Genomic DNA, 18,821 nt, shown 5'->3' on the forward strand with positions numbered 1-18,821 from the left:
GTCAACTTTTTAATTCCTTTTTTACAAAATTTTTTAACATGCCTGGCTACACACCGAACATTTTGAGTTCTGTTCTGTTACATTTTACTGTTAGTAACTTGCCGGGTTGAAGAACTATACAGTCAACTCTCTCTAAAACGGACACCGTCGTGACCTGCTCCAACTGTCCGTCTTAGAGAGGTGTCCGTCTTATAGGGAGTTTTGTTACAGTAAAATGACTGAAAAACGGCTGGGACGGGACCAACACCAGGTGTCCGTCTTATAGAGGTGTCCGTTAAGAGAGAGTTGACTATGACTGTATACCCCGGACTTCGTTATTCCCCCTCCTCCCCACCCATGGTGGCTTGCTCGCATCAGTGCGGGTTTTCTTTTCCCGGACATTTACTTGAAATAAAATAAAAAATAAAATAAAAATTGCAGAACAGAACAAGCAACCTCATTCCCAGGGGTTTTCCATTGGTAGTTTGGAACGGGCGGGAAATTACCAGTGTCAAGTTGAATTACAGTCTTACCCGACCCCCGGACAGAAAAATAATTTACTAGCAGGAGAGGTTACTTAGTCCTTAGAAACGCGCGCGGTGTTCCAAGATGGCGTCTTGTCAACACACAAAACTCAGCTGAAAAACCAAGTTGTGATAACGTTATTTGAGCTGGATTTTGTTATAATATGGAACAATCAGCGTCAGGAAAAAGCGAAGCAGACTTGAAAAAGTCTTTTTCTAGTGGAAACGCTCGAAATGTCCTACAGTCTGCTGGAACGAGTGCCGGCGGTGAGTTCAGACTTCTAGCTAGCTTCTGTCGAGCTAGCTACAGTTGTACTACAATGTAGAAGTGTACAGAAAAGGGAACTGTTATCCGACCTTACCCTGTATGTTTATAACGTACGGAGGTTTTATTTTAAATTTAATCATCGGTTGTTGAAATTTCTCTATTTTTTTATGAATGGTGCTAAATATTTGAGACAACCCAACATAATTGACCGTAAGCATTAAGTTATCTTTGAAAATAAGTGGAGAAGTGGTCGCAAGTCAAATAAAACCGAGGAAAAAAGATTTTTCCGAGTAAGAACCCAGTATATATGACCTCGCTCACCATGAGTCCCCCATAGCTCAGTGGTTAGAGCGTCCAACCGGTATTCTGGACGGTCATGGGTTCGACTCCTGTTGGGGAACTCGGAAAATCTTTTTTCCGAGTATTTGACTTGCTACCACTTCTCCACTTATTTTCACTTTAATCCAAGTCACCACTTATCATGTAAGTTATCTTTAGTTAAGTCTTATCGATGTGAGAATCACTTAGATTAGAATTTGAGCTCTACTTATGTATTCAAAAGCTATTCCTCTTTCTTGATCCATGCACAATTTCAGATAACAAGCAGATCAGCCCTGTGTTGGTAGCATTTGAACAAGAACTTTCCAGATTTATCAAATACATTAAGAAGAAATCAGAGACTGGACTCAAGATTAAGAAAAATGATGAAGAACCTCTGGCACGAGGGTATGTTGGAATTATTACTTTAAAGGCATAACTACAGAATACAGGACACGTTTAAACATGGATATATTTGGTGGGTCGTTTGGCTCGGTAGTCACTGCTGAGGCAAAAGAGCCACTTAATCAACACACCGAATACTTCCATTGCCGAGCCAAATGAGCCACTAAATCTACACTAAGACTTCCACGGCCGAGCCAAACAAGCCACTTAATCTACACACCGTTCAAGACATACATGTAGTGCACATTACAATATTTTCTTGTTCTTTACATGTACATCCACTGCCGAGCGAAACGACCCACCGGATACACCGTCTTCAAAAGTGACCCTGCATTCTGCAGTTGCTCCCGTTTAAAAGCATTATAAAATATTCAAAAGAATTGTGTGCAGTGGGATTGGTTAATTCAGGTTCATTACACAAATGCATAAAGCATGCACCTGAGTGTGTAATGGGCATGCTTTATCAGGTTATATTCACACAAAAAAAGTTATATTCACAACCTTTTTCGCAAGTTTAAGTGCACACAATTTCTTGCATATTTTGTAATGAGAATTGAGAGTGAACTTGCCTTTGTGCGTTGTTGAGTTACATTGTGAAATTTTAAGAACTGAGAAATGCAAGACGCACTCAACTGTATATTATTTTTCTCCATGCACTTCTCTCATGTTCCTTAAAATTCACAAGTGCAGGGATGTTGCTAGCTGCCAGCTAATTTCACTGGCTGAAAGAGAGCTTAAATCCGGCTGAAATTTAGTTTGAAAACAAAGGTACGGTTTTAGAGCTGCCAAGGCCAGAAAGGTCAGCTAGGCTTGATGATGAGCTGGCTTAGTGTTTTCTTAGCTATATCCCTGCAAGTGCACTTGATTGTGTTAAACTATTCTCTTATAAACAAAATAGACAGTATACTTGTATAAAATGTGGATGTACATTATACCTTCTGTACATAAAAATAACAGTTTTTAAAATATCTTGCACCAATCTATCATGTACATTATTCATGAATGTTTGTTTAAATTAATGTTATTTTTTTGTTATTTTTATCAAAGGTCAAACACTTTGTTCTCTATGTGGAACACTTATGAAAGTCGTCTCCCACAATCTTACTACCAAGAAAAGCTATTGAATACTGGAGACTTCCTGTTTTCTGTCAAGGTACAATAATGTTTATTATTGTTGCTTTATGTAATATTACTAGTCATCATCATCATCATCATCATATTTATTTTACTAAAGCCAATAAGGCAACACACCAACTGTTCAGCGAATAGAAAGTAAGTACCTGTACATGTATTATGATTTAGGTGTTACAAAGAGTATTGTTTTATTGCGCCTTACCGATGGCAATATGTAACAGTTCAAGATTACCCATCCCAATTCTTATAGTTTGCGACATACATGTATGGGCTGTAAACTAAGCAGGGTTTTCAAAACAAGGTGGTGACTGCCAGAGTTCTGCCGGCTATTTGATCATATGTCACCGGTTACTCTGGTCATACATGTAGCAATCAGCTCACCCCGGAAAGAGCTTATTATAGCACCCCAAATTATACCATACACTGAGTACTCTTACTAGTCACTTGATGTTACAGAAACTAATATGCTTTTCTAATATCTGGGATTGATACAGAAATTATGTTTGTACATGGATGTGCAGTATTTATTTCATTCATTAAATGACTACCAGTATATGGTTTTTAATACAAGTTTTCATTTTTTTCCTCAACCTGAAGGAATACAAACTTGCACAGTTCCACTGCTATGGTAGATATCTGACAAAACACATTCAGAGGGGACTCACACTTGGAGAAGCTGCTGAACTGGATGCAGATACCTTTTACAAGATACATTTGACAAATGGCTTTGATGAAATGACTTCTGCTACTATGGTGGTAGGTACACACTGTACATGTTTATTTACCAGGTACTATTAATAGTAGACATGATTTATCCCATATAGATTTATTGTTGTTTTATATTCATTGTCAAACCAGGGTTCTCTCTAGGATTTATTGTTTGGGGGAGAAATCCTGAGTAGTCAAAGGCCACAGGCTTCCTTTGGGGCTCCAGGGGCATACCCCTCCCCCCAGAAATTTTTTGAAGTGAATATGCACTGAGATGCAATCTGGTGCATTTTTTTTAGACAAAATTAACATTCTAAGACAGGGGATACCTACAGTACTTCATGTACACTAACCTTGTCGCGTCTGGATGAATTTTCCGATATATAGAGGATAATACATGGTTGCGTGAAATTTATTTTCAAGTGTTGAAATCGATGTCTTACGAGTGAGCGCAAACCTTCTAATTGAAGGCGTGAGCGCAAGAAATGCACTTTGAGTTTTGGCCAAATTGAAAATTGTCACAAACAACCCCAAATTTCGCACGCAAGTTCGTTTACGTGTGCTTAACATTGATCTGTATTCAAATTCGCTGGGTCTAGCTTCGTTTTTTAGAAATTATGTAATGCAAAAAAAAAGGCATTTTGCAAGCTTACGTTCTCCCAGTCAGCTAGCAGTCTGAGTTTTCCAACGCATTGCGTGTACATCTTTCCCTGTAGAGTATTCTAAGCGTCTACGGAAGGCGAGAAACCATTTAACAAGCATGTCTTCGACTCGCTGCGCATGTTTTTCTTGTTGAGTTGAGTTGAGTAGAGTAGGACTGGATACTGCATTGTGACGTAAGGTCACATGTTAGAGGCGGAGGAGTTTGAATTGAGCGAAATGGCGCCTGCGAAAGTAAAACGAAGAAGTTCATAGTTTTAGCTCAAGTGCGGCTGCCAGGTGGTTGAAGGACATCATTAAGTCTGAATACCCGTAAGTTTACAGCATCGCTCGAAGAACTGAGTGATGTTTCTGCCTTTGTTTTGTACAACAGCGCTGTTTAGCGCTTCGGAAAAAACGTTGCCCAAAACAAGGTAGTTTAGAGCCTGGCCGCATAGAAGGCCTAAAAACCCGCTTGGGTTCTGCCGCGACAAAGTTGCCGAGAAGTGACCTGGTTCTTTATAGGTTTGGCAGGGGACCTCCCCTTGCAAAATTTTTTTCTGTGCCTCATTAAATATTCATCAATCAATAAATCAATCAATCGATTCGTGCCTTAGTTTATCTTGTTTTCGCGGGATTTTGTAGATGTGTGATGATGTAAGGAGTGGAGATAGAAGTGAGAGCAAGCTGGCGGCACTTAACTGAAAGCAAAACTAGTATAATGTGACAACACGAGCAAACGTATTCAATCAACAAACAGTCTTTATTTCACTTTCACCTCGGCAAATTACAGCTAATGGTAACAGAGTAAAATAGTCTTGCCCGAAACAACAGAAACTAGCTAACCGCAAGCAGACGGCAGAAAAAGCTAGCTGCAAGCAAACTGGCGTGAAAGCTTACTGCATTAAAAGCGCGATCTAAAGGTTGAGGCTGACTCTGATCCTGAACTTAACTTGAAACGGCTTAACCCTAATCCCTTGGGGTTAGTGTTAAGTTTTTTTTGTTTTGTTTTTTGCGTTAGGGCTAGGCTTTTGCGTTAGGGCTAAGTCTGTAACCCTAATCTGAAACTCTAACCCCGACCCTACGGCCTTGGGGTTACCTTTTGCGTTAGGGCAAGGACTGGAACCCTAAAAATTTAGCTGACTTCATCGTCTTGAGAAACAAAAGGTTTCCTTTGTTTATCGTTTGTAAAAGAAAAGTCAAAAGACACCGCGCCAGCAAAAACCTTGTCTTTTTGCATGTGTTATTTTTCGAAAACGAAGGAAAGACCAGCAAAATTAAATACAGGGCAGTGTTGAGCACACGTAAACGAACTTGCGTGCGAAATTTGGAGTTGTTTGTGACAATTTTCAATTTGGCCAAAACTCAAAGTGCGTTTCTTGCGCTCATGCCTTCAATTACAATGTTTTTGATGATTTTCCGAAGATTTCCAACAATTTTCCGAAGATTTTAAAAATTTTGTCCGTAGGTCGTACGAATGTTTCCGAACATTTTCCGAAAATTTCCGAAGATTGCCGAGGAAGATCCGAAGATGTTTCAACTTAATATCGATGAACTTTGGCTCATAGAGCATTCAAACATGGCAAACTCTGCGAGCTGATTGGTCAAAAATGCTATCACATGTGTGCAGGATATCATTTTTATCCACACATGTGTGATACCATTTTTACCGAATGGTAATGAAGGTGTAGTGATCATTCTTGAAGTGACGTGTTTCCCTCACTCGACCACTCGCTCACTCCATTCTGATATTAAACCGCAATTAATTCATGCATTTAACGGTGAACGTGCTGACAGAAAGGTTCTATAAAAACGCCATTCAATGCATGTTTAAACAAATTATTCTCCAACCTCGTTCCCAGGGTCTCTCTCTTTCAGGGAACTAAATTGAATTTTCACAAAACAAATCGAAAGAGGATCAGTTACACGTATCCTCTGGTGATAAAAGAGAATAGAATCCGCTCTACGAAGCCTCAGAGCATAGGACTCATAGGCTATCAATGACCCATTCACGTAAGAAAACATTCAAAGACGCGTTTTAGTAAACACAACATTCATGCACGTTTTTGTTTCGCGTCACATCATCTTCGTGTCACGTCATCCGTTCTTCATTTTTTTGAGTCGTGCAGAAACGCGCATCTTTCTCTCAAATTTTATTCGCTGCTCAAAATAACGCTATACGTACTGGCAGAAAAGTAAACATATTCACAAAACAAATTTACTTAACGCTAAAAAGGATCAAAGGTTACACTTTAATATTTTTGTGATGAAATAGAATTCGCGCTACGAAGCCTGAGGGCACGAACTATCATGACGCAATTCCCATGGAAAAATAAAACATTCACAGGGAAATAAAGTGAGACTGTGTTACATTATTGAACGCTTATTTAAAGAAAAAAGCTATCAATGAATCTATCAATGACCCATTCACGCAAGAAAAAAATTAAAGGCAAATTAAGTGAGATTGTGACATTACTGAAAGCAGCTATGAACTACATATAGTTACGCTTAAATTGTTATAAAAAATTCTTACGCTCGCCATGCGACGTGTTTTAGTTAACACCACATCAACGGCACGTTTTTGTTTCGCGTCACGCCACCTCGTGTCACGTAATCCGTTTTTCATCTTTTTGAGTCGAGCAGATACACGAAGTGCTCGGGCGTATCTTTTCTCTCAAATTTTATCCGCTGCTCAAAAATAACGCTATACGTGCTGACAGAAAAGTAAACATATTCACAAAAACAAAAGGATCAAAGATAATACACTGACCGGTAAATATTTTAGTTGTGAAAACTGAATAGCGCTACGACGCCTGAGAGCAGGAGTCATCAATGACGCAACTCACGTGGAAAAATAAAGCAAAGTGAGATTGCTTTTATTAGTTTATTGGACACTTATTTAGAAAAAAATACGGAGGTCGGCACTTCATTCATCGAATTACCATGAGGTTGCTCGAAGAGCCTTTGATTATCAATTTGCTACCACTCGCTATACCACTGCAGTTTATATAATAAAGTTACTTAATATACATGTACACTGTAATGTAAACAATAATTTTTGGGGGGAAGCTAGGCATTTTTTTGGGGGGGGGGGAGGGGGCTTCTAACCCTCAAATACCCTAGATAGAACCCTGCAAACATTACCATACACCAGAACAAAGGAAAATACCAAATTGTACCAAGGGTAAAATGGAACCACAGCATAAGCACCTCCCTCCCCCTCCTCCCTTCTAAGCACACACAGAATGCGTATTTTAGGCTGGCTAAAAGTTTGTTTATTTGGTGGTTACAGCTGAGGTCAGCTCTTGGTGAAGCAATTTGTTTTTATCATGTAAGCAGTGCTGAGGATCCTAAACTACAGGCAAGTACAACAATATTTAAACTACATGAGTTGTTTTTTTGTTATTTTTATAAACTTGTTATGTAAATTATTAATATTTCAACCTATACATGTAAACCTGTTTTAGTGTTGGCCTTTCATGATATGTTTCCTAAGGTTCATACAGTAATAATTTGTTTGGTCTTTTTAGCTCAATACTGTGCCCTTAGCTTTGTGTAACTAGATCTCTTTTTTTCTACTTTAGAATCCTGATGTTGTATCTTGCTGTGTGGCAGCTTTGAAAGTTTTACGCTTGACAACTCAAACATCGCTTCACAAAGAGGAATTGTGCTGGCTGGTCTTTAATGGTAACTATGATTATTGTTTTGAATTGAGCTACAAAAACATGTACACCTGTACAGCATACATGTATCTATATCTTTGTTGGAAAAGGTACAATGACTGCTACATTGCATAGTACATGTAAGTTGTAAGTTGCATTAAAGACACCTAAAAATCGAGCTGTGCATTTCTTTTGAAATACATCAATTACATGTATGCTGTACCTGTAAGTTAGTTCATTAACTTGTCATGTGAATAATTATGCTGGGTTTTTCCAGGCACGGTGCATATTTACTCCATCTGCAGACATCTAATGGCTTGTGGACACAGTAGTAAGGTGAGAATCAGTGACCATCTTAGTTTCTTGCCCCCGGGTGGGGGATAGGGCTAGGAGGAGCAGTGACCAGTTACCAGCAATTCTACCATTTAACCAACAATATTTATTTTTGTTGTTTTTTTTATTTCATCAGGCTTTGGAGTTCCTTCTTTGGGCTTGCATGTGTCTAGAATCCTCCATCCCTCTTCTCACTGTAAAATACCTGACATGGCGCAGCACCTTATACACGGCTGTGTGCCAGTGTTACTTTGACCTTAAGGTGCCTATACATGCCGAAGCATTTGCCAAAAGAGGCCTGACAAAGGTAAATGAGCTGAGTGACATTGAGAAGATGAGTACATCAGAGGCAACTCCAGAGACTGAAGCAGCATTTCGTCAGGCCAAGACGAAGATGCAAGTCATGATATTCAAGAGGGTGGTGTTTGAAACTCGTAAGAGACCCAAGGGTCTGCTGAGACCTAAAACTAAACCCAACCTCAAGGATTTTGCTCATGTAAGTATGAAGTAAAGGAGTAGTACATGTAAAGTAGTTGATTATACGTCAGGGCAATACATGTACATGGAACACAAAGTACATTTGCAATCATGTTCAAGTAAAAATAGGTCAGGGGTAGAAACAACAGCTGTTAAATTTTGTCACCAATCAATTTTTTCAGCCAAAAATAAAATAAAATAGCAATAAATTAAAGGAAGAGGAAGGGGCCTTTTGGAAAATACTTTCTGTCTTAGAAAACAATTTCCCCTAGTTTCATCCTTGGTATATGGAGATCATGCCGTCATGCATTACAAACCATTATACACTGTGAAACAAACCCAGAGTAGTCTCCAAGGGAAGAAGGGTTCTTATACATGTATAGTGTTTTCCAAAACAATTAACTAAATCTTTCTCTTTCCCTTGTGTTTGCAGCATGCATGGCCACGAACACCCACTGAACGTCTTATGACAGACCTGCAAGGCACAGCTGCCAAGTTTTTGGCAATATTAGAAGCCCTCAGTGAGACACACAGACGCACACTTCACTGTGAAGCGCCAGCTCCAGATGCAGAGGACACAGCTATTGATGTGTGTGCAGAGCTGTTTTTTGCAGGGATGGAAATTATTGCTGGTGGTGGAGGAACAAAACAGTCTCATGTGGTAAAACATGAGGGAGGAATTCACCCTTCTGTCTGGGAACTGCAGAACACTTCACTGATGGAGCTTGTGGCCAAAGGTACTCTATGATACATTCAATATTTGTTTTATTAAAATCTTCCCAAAATGTTTTGTCTATCTCAGTAGAAGTTACTGAGTTTTAAAAAGTATTCTTATCTCAAGACATGCCCAATACGTTTTGTGAGATTAAATGTCGATTTTGTTTTTCCTCCTCCTCCTTCTCCTTCTCCTCCTCCTCTCCTCCTTTTCTCATCCTACCTCCTCTCCCCTCTCCTGAGTTGCCGTGCTTATCATCCTCCTCCTTGACCCTCCACCCTTCTCCTGTCTCATTTTTCCTCCCTTATGCTGGATTTCCACTGACACGTAATTTTTTACGTGCATTTACGTGCGTGAAAAAAATTAGAGACAATGTATGAAGAACTTGCATTCACATTTACCCAAGTCCTTCATACATTGTCTCTAATTTTTTCATGCACATAAACGCACATAAAAAATTACGCGTCAGTGGAAATCCACCTTTAAGCTTGTTGTGGTATGGCCCTATTCTCCCAGAGGAGACTTAGGATTCAGATGAAGCTTGTTGTTGTCATTGTGATCATTGTCATGATCACCGTCATCATTGTCATCATCATCATCTTCATCATCATCGTCATCATTATCGTCATCATCATCGACAACAACAACGTGGCCACATGCATGCATACTCAGTATTAGTAATAAAGTAACAAAGGACATCACCACGCAAGTAACTGTCTCATTTACATGTATATTGCTTTATAGGTGAGAATGGTGTGCCTCTTCCTGCTCTTGTCAAATTTGTCAAGTATGCTTTCAGTTATGAACAGTGGGAGCCATTTGGCATCCTCATTGAGCCCACACTTCAGCTTCTTCAGGAACAGAGTGACATTAATAGCTTAGTGGACATTAAAACTCTGCAGCTGATGCTGGCTTTGGAGCCATTTTACAACAATGTAAAGAAACCAAAGAAAACACCAGCTCACACGGATGAAGGGGAGACAGCTGCCCACACACATGGTGGGTGTAACAGAATAATAATATGCAGTATTTTTAGGCGGTGACGCCTATATGTTATGGCCCGGTGGACGGGTTTACGATTACTCCAACCGAGTAGCACTGGGAACTAGGCACTTTGTTGTTTACTCAGTTTCGGTTCGCCATCTTTGATTGTCAATGAGTATGAATCAACTTTAAGAGCATCCATCGGCAAAACGCGTTTGATTTCTAACGTACAGTTAAACGGAGTTTTGGGGTCAGGGGAGAATGATGTACTGGATAATTGTGAGCTCGCTTAAAGAACTTTTTTACCGTTGTACGTGTATTCGAAGTCGGCATACGTGATGGCAGACTAAGTTGACTGATGTCGAATTTGGCGAGTGAAGGCCGGTTAGTGTCATAACTTTTGAAACCTTTCCAAAAGAGAGACCGATGGCAGCAGTATCTTGATTAGATTGCAGTGGTGAGCTATCTGAAATCATTGTTTTGACGTGCATTGTTGTCGATAATATTTAACTTTTCCCTTCGTTGATAATATTTATTCGGGTATTTATCTCAAGCCATTAAAAATAACACAGTGACGGTATCCATATTCCTATTTGTACGAGAAGCCAGAGTTCAGAAAGAACTTCTACCCTATTGCTGATTTAGCTGATCTAAAATGTTTTGTTTGATAAGTTGCATAAATGCATGTAAGTGATTCTAGTAAGCGGTGTTGACTTCATTACATTTCAGACCATTTCAATACGGAAATGTCACACAATCTTCAGTATCGATTAGGTGTGGAAATCAATCCTGGGCCTTTCTGTTGCTAAATGACGAAGTTCATAATGATTTAATGTATTTATCTTATCATACTGTAGGTTTGTAATGTATTGGAGGTTCGTTTTGTAGTCAAGGCAAATAAAAATTAAAATCAATAAGAAAAATGCAATTTCTGGGATCATTGTAAAGCGTCATCGCCTGTGCATGCATGTATGCGTGCCGGTTATTTAAAAAAACCATAACGATGTGTTGTTCCAGAAAATATCCATACCTCCCCCACAGAAGGTTTTTTTGGTTTGATCCTCCTGACCCCTCTGGAAATTCCAGTTTAGCTTGTTCATACAGTACTTTCCTTTAAAAGTTTTGGCTTTTGAGACCCCACAACCCCTTGGAATTTCCAATAACCTTCCGTGGTGGGGTATGGATATTTTCTGAAACCACACAATATAAAAAAGTTATCATAATCCCGTAGGTGACACAGGGTGCAATTGGGGCCTTAAGTACTTGGTTAAATTGTCTGCAGGCCACTTCCCTATACAAGACAAGTACACTTAGCCGGTGACTCTCTGAGTGCTTCTCTCTACCCCTAGGGGCATAAATGTAGATTATTTACAGTTATTGGAGTGCTGTAATTTACCTTTCTTTATTTTTCTCAGTATAACATACATGTATGTAACTTAGTACTGTTTTCAAATATTGCTTAGTTTCTTACTCTTAAATTATTTTCAAATTAATTGAATATGGAGGTACATAACTAGAAATGTTTATGTTCAGAATGTGCAGAAATAATGACTGGCACCTATCACGCAGTTATGAATGCCTGTGATGCACACAGAGAGCTATCTAGCTGTACATAGCCTTTTGTATGCTCTGTGGGCGCACATAATTGATGCTAATCAATAATATAAACCTACAGTACTTTATTTTGTAATTTTTCAAACTATAAGCTAAAATATTTACATAGTCAATGAACATTTCTTCACAGGGAAGAGTGGTAGTGCACTTGAAGAGCTGACTCATCTGGCTGATGTTATTCAGTCCTGCTCTGAAGAACCTTTTAAGGTTAGTTCTTAATTTTTCTGGAGTATTTAATTTTCAAACCTTGAGCCTTCTTTCAATTGTAGGTCAGCATGCATATGGTAGTTCAGTGGTTAGTGCACTGGACTTCAGTTACTCTCTCAAACTAGGAGTGTTAAGGATAGCATTTAAATTCCAACTTTTTACTTCAGTAATTACTTACCAATAGTTTCAAAAAGTACATGTAGTAAGCTACAGTGGAACCCTGATTTAACCAACCCCTCAATAACAAGTCCTCAGTATAACAAACAATCGTTATGGTCTTTGCCCAGTTATAGCAAATTTAATGTATGGAAAAGAGCCTTGATTTAACAAAACCCCTTTATAATGAGCAAATGTTGCCTGAGTTTCTTGGCCCTTCGCTATACATTTGAGGTTTACTGTAACAAGTTGGAGGATAGAAATTAAGATATACATGTAAAGGACTGCCATCTGATGATAATGTAAACCCTGGAATGCTAATCTAGACCAGATGATGCCAGTTTAGAAAAGAATTTAAAGGTTACTTTTGCACAGCAGGTTAAATGATATAAAGATATAAAATGTAAGTTCACAAAGAAAACTCAGACAGAGAAAAATCTTCCATTCTAATTATCGGTACATTGCATCTTCTTTTCTCAGTCGGCTATCCTTATGAAAGACAATGACATGATGGTGGATGCTGCTCTGTTTCTCTGGTCAAAGTGCAAGCCTCATTTTCAAAGAATCATGTCCTCATCTTTGGAGAACTGCAAACAGCTGTTAAATGATGTCTTTGTAAATCGGGTAAGTTCACTTGATAACTTGTAAACAAATTACAGAACTTAATTTACCTTAAGCTTTCTACTGTTGCCCAAGTCATGTAGCTACTTGTGGACTGTGGTTATACAGAGGGCTGATGCAAAAAACACATGTATTTCAGCCAAGGTTGTGCTTAACCTGCAAAGAGAACTTCCTACAATGTATCCCAATAAGGAACCTAGGCCTGTTCACCAGGCTACACTGTAGGTCATGCTATTCAGACCTGTATTTTTTAAATACAATTTTATTATGTCATGTCAAACTGAGTGATAAATACATGTATGTACATGTACCATTATGAACCAAAGGTTGTACAGTTAAGCTTGACTTGGGTGCATTTATTGTCCAAGACAGGGTGGTTGGTCGGGTGGGTGAGTGGCATCAGGGTGGTGCATCAACATTGTAGAAGTACACTTTTTAGACTAAATATCTTATGGTAAGCAATTGAGTTTGCATTTTAAACCTTTTTCTACCCAAAGTAATGGGTATTTTTATTGGAAGGGCAGGGAGGGATGGAGGTTAAAGGCACGATTGATTGGCATCCCAATTTAAAGAAGTACATGTACTTACGTACTACTGCTACTCCCAATTTCCTGATGGTTATCCTGGCCTCTACCCTTATGTTAACTTGTTACTCTCACAGTGCCAGTCCCAGGTGTATATTAAATGCATGTACAACCTGTAGTTCCCTGCAAAAAAAATTAAAGGGATAGCCTGCCGTGATCTTCTATTCATCCATGGGAAGAAATAACAGTCCTAGTTTTTTGTTATATGAGAAACTATGTCATGTTCGTTAAACTCACCCACATGAATCACTCAAATCGTGGCCATTTCTCTTCCTTTCCAGTGGCTGTACATTCTGACCGTGGTGCACACAGCTCTCTCCTGGAGTAATGCTTCCAGTTTTGATCCCATCCTTAGTGCTGAAGTGACGCTGAAGTTCTCCTTACTGTTGGAATGTAAAGCCCGTCTCACTGATCACTCCAGGGCTGGCAGTGCAGACATACATTTCGCAGAAACACCAGCAGCGACTGTCTCCCCAGAGCATGTGGACACTAAACAGGTTGGAAGCTTGTCCATAGTGAAATGTCTGCCATCGTGATACATTTTGCAGCATTTCCACTAACTATTAAAATGTTATAAATTGCTCCCTTAATTCACCAAACCGTGTCTTATCCAGTGGCGGATCTACCTTATCCTTTGGACAAACTAGGACCTGAAGGGCCTTAGTTTGTTATCTGCCACCAGCTATCATACATAAATTGTTGTGTAAAAGCTGCTAAGCAAATAATTTATTAATAATAATATAAATTGTATTATTTATTCATCACTTTTTGGAAACTTTTACACATACATGTAATGCTGTCATGAAAAACTTCTGCTGAACTCTCAAATGATAATCGAACTGTTTTGAAATGGTCAATGATGCAAGAATCCATGACTGAAACTATCGACCAATTTGCAGGAAGAGTTGAAACACTCATTTAAGACATTTTCAAATAGCTACCTGTGGAGTCCATTATTTATGTTGTCTGAATTTCGGAGTACATTCAAACCTGTAAGCAACAACTTTGAAAGGGGGGAGGGATCAGGATAAAATTATTTGTTTAGTTCATCCAATAAGGACATCGTTTTTCTTTTTTGCCAAAAAATGTTATTTATTTTGCAAGTTGTTGTTACAATACTCTGGACTTGCAAAACATCAGTAAATTTACTTATTTTTGTTTCCAATTGTGTAGGAGAAAACTGAAGCAGAGGCACCAGAGAAGCCTGCTACTGGAGCTGGGCCTCTGAGAAGTCTGTTTACAGATTACAGCAAACAGATGACTGTCGCCATGGGCGGGGTCAGTTCAGGGGCAAGAGAGGTGTTGAATAAGGTGCTGGACATTCTGGAGCAGGGGCTCAGAGATATTGCCAGGGCACGTGATACGGTGATTGATACAGGCAAGAGGAACATTGCTGACGTCAGCTGGATTAAGGTAAAGGGCTAAATGGTATTTAGCAGTTAGTCTACAAGCTGTACCTTTCTATAGTCAGGGTTGCCACAGGTCAGGAAATGGTCAGGGAAAAATAAATTTCTTCAAGGTCAGGGAAAAGTCAGGGAATTTTATGTTGAATCAGGGAAAATTGACATACATGTATTGAAGAAAATTAAGTCAGAGAAAATTGAAATTATATTGCTGCTGATGTAATACCATTGAAGGCTGGAAGAAAATAATATTTCAGGTCAGTGTGATCTCAGGGATGTTTTTCTCTTGGAAATGGAGGCCAGATGCTGCAACTATATCTAACAATTTGCATTTTTTGGTAAGGGAAATATGATTTTTATCAGGGAAAAGTCAGGGAATTTTGAAAACTGATGTCTGTGGCAACCATGCTAGTCCATTGAGCGTGAATGAGAAAGAGCACATCAAAAAATGGCCATAGTTTTGTTGTACATGTAGATGTATTTTGATTTAACTTCACGTCAGAATTTATTGCGCGAAATTTAAAATTGAGAAACTGGTGTACAGAATACAATAATTAATTACAGTAGAATCCCGACTTCTCTAACCTCCAGGGGAAACGAAAATTACTTTGAGAAATCAGGAGCTTTGATAAATCGGGTGTAAAATTACAGAAACATACAGTCAACGGAAACTTAAATTGGTTTGAGAAATCAAAGGTCTTGAGAAACCCAGGGTTCTTGAAAGAAATCGGGATTCTACTGTATTGTAAACTTATTGGTATTGAGCAAAAGGCTATAAACATACAAGCATCAACTTTTAAATGTTTTTGTTGCTTTTTTTCTCAGCCTTCTTCAAGTGTAAACAAACCCAAGACTGATGACGAGGTTACAGAATCCCAGGATCCCAGCCTGTTGGAGAGGATGATTGAAGCTTTGCACATGGAGTTGTTGTTTGTTCGGCACAGAATTGCTGTGAAGTTGGCCAATCTTGGACAAGGTAATATACAATCAACATCTCACACAAGTTACAATGCTGGGTAGGGAAGCTAAGGGATTAGACATAGACAGGCAAAAGTAAAAATAAATTCATAGGGAAGGTAAAGTCTGTAATTTACCTCTAGAAAGTGGGGCACTGAAGGGTGGCTCTTTAATTAACCATGTTTACCCCAACAGTTTTTACCTTAGTGTGGAGGGGACAGTAGGGTAGGAGCCCAAGCGAATAGGGGGTGGGGGTGGGGGAAGAGAGAGTCGGAAGCAACATTCCATTATATTTTGCAGTAGAAATAACACAAAGGCGGGAACCACTAAGAAAAGGGAAGGAACCAGAAGTAAAAAGGACGGGAAGCGGGAAGTACAGAACGCCATGATATCCCCCCCCCCCCCACTTTAGTGTGCAGCTCTACTTTAAATATGCTATTGGCAAAAGGGACATGTATTGTCTCAACTTACTCATTAATTAATTTTATTATAACAGAACCACTTGAATCAAAGAAGTCAGCTAAAAAGCAGGTGACAGTGTAAATTTGATCTTAGTCAGTTGTAGGTACCTTATCATAAAATTCTGTAAACCATTACTTTTTAAATTTGCATTTATTTTTAAATGGTTACGATTTGCTCAAAAGTCTTTTTTTGAAGAACAGTCCACCAAATAAATGCTTTGCAATGTTGTTTAGCAGCTTCAATGTTTTATTTTCCTTACTCAACAGGACAAGTTAAAAACTACCACCAGTTCCTTGCAGTTTAGTGAAGTAGAAAATGAACTGCAATCTGAGTGCAACAGGAATCCGCTGTCCAAAGCTCTACTGCTAATGCATATGGCGGGACAGTCTGTAAAGTCAAGGAGTCACGTGGGAACTGAAAGACAAGCACAGCTTCTTCAGGTATAAATGTCATTTACCTGCATTACTTTCTTGCTCCTGTCACGCATTCACTGCTTCTTTTTCTGTATCACGCATTCTTGATTTTGCATCACACTGTTGTGCTTATGTGATTGTCATGCATTCTTCTTTTTGTGTCACACATTCTTCCTTTTATGTCACATCCTTTTCACATCCTGTCTTTCACAACATTATATAATAGCACATAAAATTGTATGCTTTTCAGTTTTGTGTCACGCTCTTTTGCATCACACGTTCTTTCTTTTGTGTAGCATTCTTCGCCATCGATCCTCACACTCTTACTATAATTTGCGTTACAGATTACTGCTTTTATGTCATACATTCTTGTTTCTGCATTACTCATTCTTGCTTAAAAATGTCACACACTCTTACTTTATGTCACACTTCCTTGCTTTTTGCATTACACATTCTAACCCTTGTTTCACACAATCTTACTTTATTCAATCTCACCCTTTCTTGCTTATGAGGTCACACATTCTTGCTTTTTGCATGACACATTCTTACCTTTGTGTCACACAATCTTGCTTTATTTAATGCCACCCAATTTTTGCTTTTAAGGTCTCACATTCTTGCTTTGCATGACACATTCTTACCTTTGTGTCACACAATCTTGCTTTATTTAATGTCCACCTTTCTTGCTTTTAAGGTCACACATTCTTGCTTTTTGCATGACACATTCTTACCTTTGTGTCACACAATCTTGCTTCATTTAATCTCACCTATTCTTGCTTTTAAGGTCATACATCCTTGCTTTGCATTTCACTTTCTTACCTTTGTGTCACACAATCTTACTTTATTTAATCTCACCCTTTCTTGCTTTTAAGGTCACGCATTCTTTCTCTGTCACGCAATCTTGCAGTCATTCTGATACTTCATACATGTACACTTCCATTGCAGGAGAGCCAAGAGTCGATTGTCAAGTGCCAGCAGCAGGAAAGGAAGGTGTCTAGTTGGAACAGACAGGCAGATGATACAAGTGATGACACACCACCCTCAGATGTGCCTCCAGCTCCTCTTCTTCTTTATCGTAGTTCTTCTGTGCTGGTGTTCAAACCAGCTCCTTTTAAACCCAAAAGTGGAGAAAAGGTAAGGTTCCTATCACTTAAAAGGTTCATCTAACTAATAATTTGCTTTTTATTTCTTCTAAAGTAGTTTTCAACTGAGTGTCGTAAAACTAAAACCATTGAAGTAATCACACTGGCCAATAAAATAGATCGCAGACAATCCAGTGAACCAGTCAAAACTTGAAGCAAATACATGCAAACGTGTGTGGGCGAGCCACGATTGGTTTTGGTTTTACTCCTGATTGGTTGAGAAAGTGGCGCGAGTTTTTTAAACCAATCTCTAAGCGTAGTAATGTAGAACCGAAGGAAACCCAAATTGCTTTTGGCACTCAAGTGAAAACCGCTCTTATGGCTTACAATATCAAGACAGGAAACGAAAACCAATCAATCAATAAAGCCTGCTTTAGAAATGCGATGGAAACACAAACACAAGCTTGTTCTCGTGTACAAACATGGGCAAATGCAAGCGAAACAATGCCCACATGTGCATTAATAAAGCACTTTTCAAAGATGGCAAATTGGACTTTGTCATTTCCCTCTTTTATTTTGCTTGTTGACACTTGAAGAAAATGGTGATGCAAACCCAAAAGGATGCAAAACTTTCCATTAAACCGCAATTGTGTTTTTGTTTTTAATTTTAAAGCATTCTTATTTGCATTGTGTTTTACGAGTAGACTAATGTATCATTTTGTACTTATCCTCTTGAAACACTGATAGTGGCAAGTGTCATTAATTATTTTTGATTTCTTGTACTTGCTTTCAGGTGGCCTGGTATCGACTCTTTGCAAGGTCAGCCAGCGGTAATAACGTGAAAGTCAGGCTCAATGACTATCAGCTCCCGGGGACTGGAGAAGAGGTACATGGTACCCTTTGTGTTATCTAAGGCATTAGGTCTTTGCTGATGAAGAGCCGCAAACAACCGTCTTTTCAATAGAATTGCCATGAACATTTTGTTGGTGTTGCCAGATGGCCGTTATATCCAAGTTATGCGAATAACAATCTATACTTGCCACTTTTCTAAGTCAAATACGTGAGATTGCCGTCTCCACATTACTCAGATTTCCGAAGATGTTCCGACTATTTTCGACAATTTCCGAAGTTGTTCTGACTATTTCCAAAGTTTTCCGACTATTTTCGAAAATTTCTGAA

At 38.9% G+C, this 18,821-nt stretch overlaps 2 protein-coding genes across 2 annotated transcripts in view; one reads left to right on the forward strand and one right to left on the reverse strand.

Annotated features, from left to right (window-relative positions):
* LOC144628640 (uncharacterized) overlaps positions 1-18,821 on the reverse strand; it is a 47,125-nt gene that overhangs the window by 22,256 nt on the left and 6,048 nt on the right. The gene's annotated exons all lie outside the window — the stretch shown is intronic.
* The window catches only part of LOC144628645 (cilia- and flagella-associated protein 54-like), a 50,054-nt gene continuing 31,813 nt past the window's right edge, over positions 581-18,821 (forward strand). The window contains exons 1-19 of the mRNA XM_078486788.1: positions 581-770; positions 1,368-1,497; positions 2,542-2,647; positions 3,226-3,384; positions 7,268-7,336; positions 7,560-7,662; positions 7,915-7,973; positions 8,107-8,466; positions 8,881-9,184; positions 9,907-10,161; positions 11,891-11,967; positions 12,604-12,747; positions 13,610-13,825; positions 14,502-14,741; positions 15,557-15,707; positions 16,185-16,219; positions 16,417-16,590; positions 17,506-17,694; positions 18,436-18,528. Of these exons, the coding sequence (XP_078342914.1) occupies positions 668-770; positions 1,368-1,497; positions 2,542-2,647; positions 3,226-3,384; positions 7,268-7,336; positions 7,560-7,662; positions 7,915-7,973; positions 8,107-8,466; positions 8,881-9,184; positions 9,907-10,161; positions 11,891-11,967; positions 12,604-12,747; positions 13,610-13,825; positions 14,502-14,741; positions 15,557-15,707; positions 16,185-16,219; positions 16,417-16,590; positions 17,506-17,694; positions 18,436-18,528 (2,967 nt within the window). The 5' untranslated portion in view covers positions 581-667. The remainder of the gene's footprint in view (positions 771-1,367; positions 1,498-2,541; positions 2,648-3,225; positions 3,385-7,267; positions 7,337-7,559; positions 7,663-7,914; positions 7,974-8,106; positions 8,467-8,880; positions 9,185-9,906; positions 10,162-11,890; positions 11,968-12,603; positions 12,748-13,609; positions 13,826-14,501; positions 14,742-15,556; positions 15,708-16,184; positions 16,220-16,416; positions 16,591-17,505; positions 17,695-18,435; positions 18,529-18,821) is intronic.

The sequence above is a fragment of the Oculina patagonica genome, chromosome 10 (assembly GCF_052425735.1).
Source record: "Oculina patagonica isolate OP01 chromosome 10, crgOcupat, whole genome shotgun sequence".
Classification (NCBI taxonomy): domain Eukaryota; kingdom Metazoa; phylum Cnidaria; class Anthozoa; order Scleractinia; family Oculinidae; genus Oculina; species Oculina patagonica.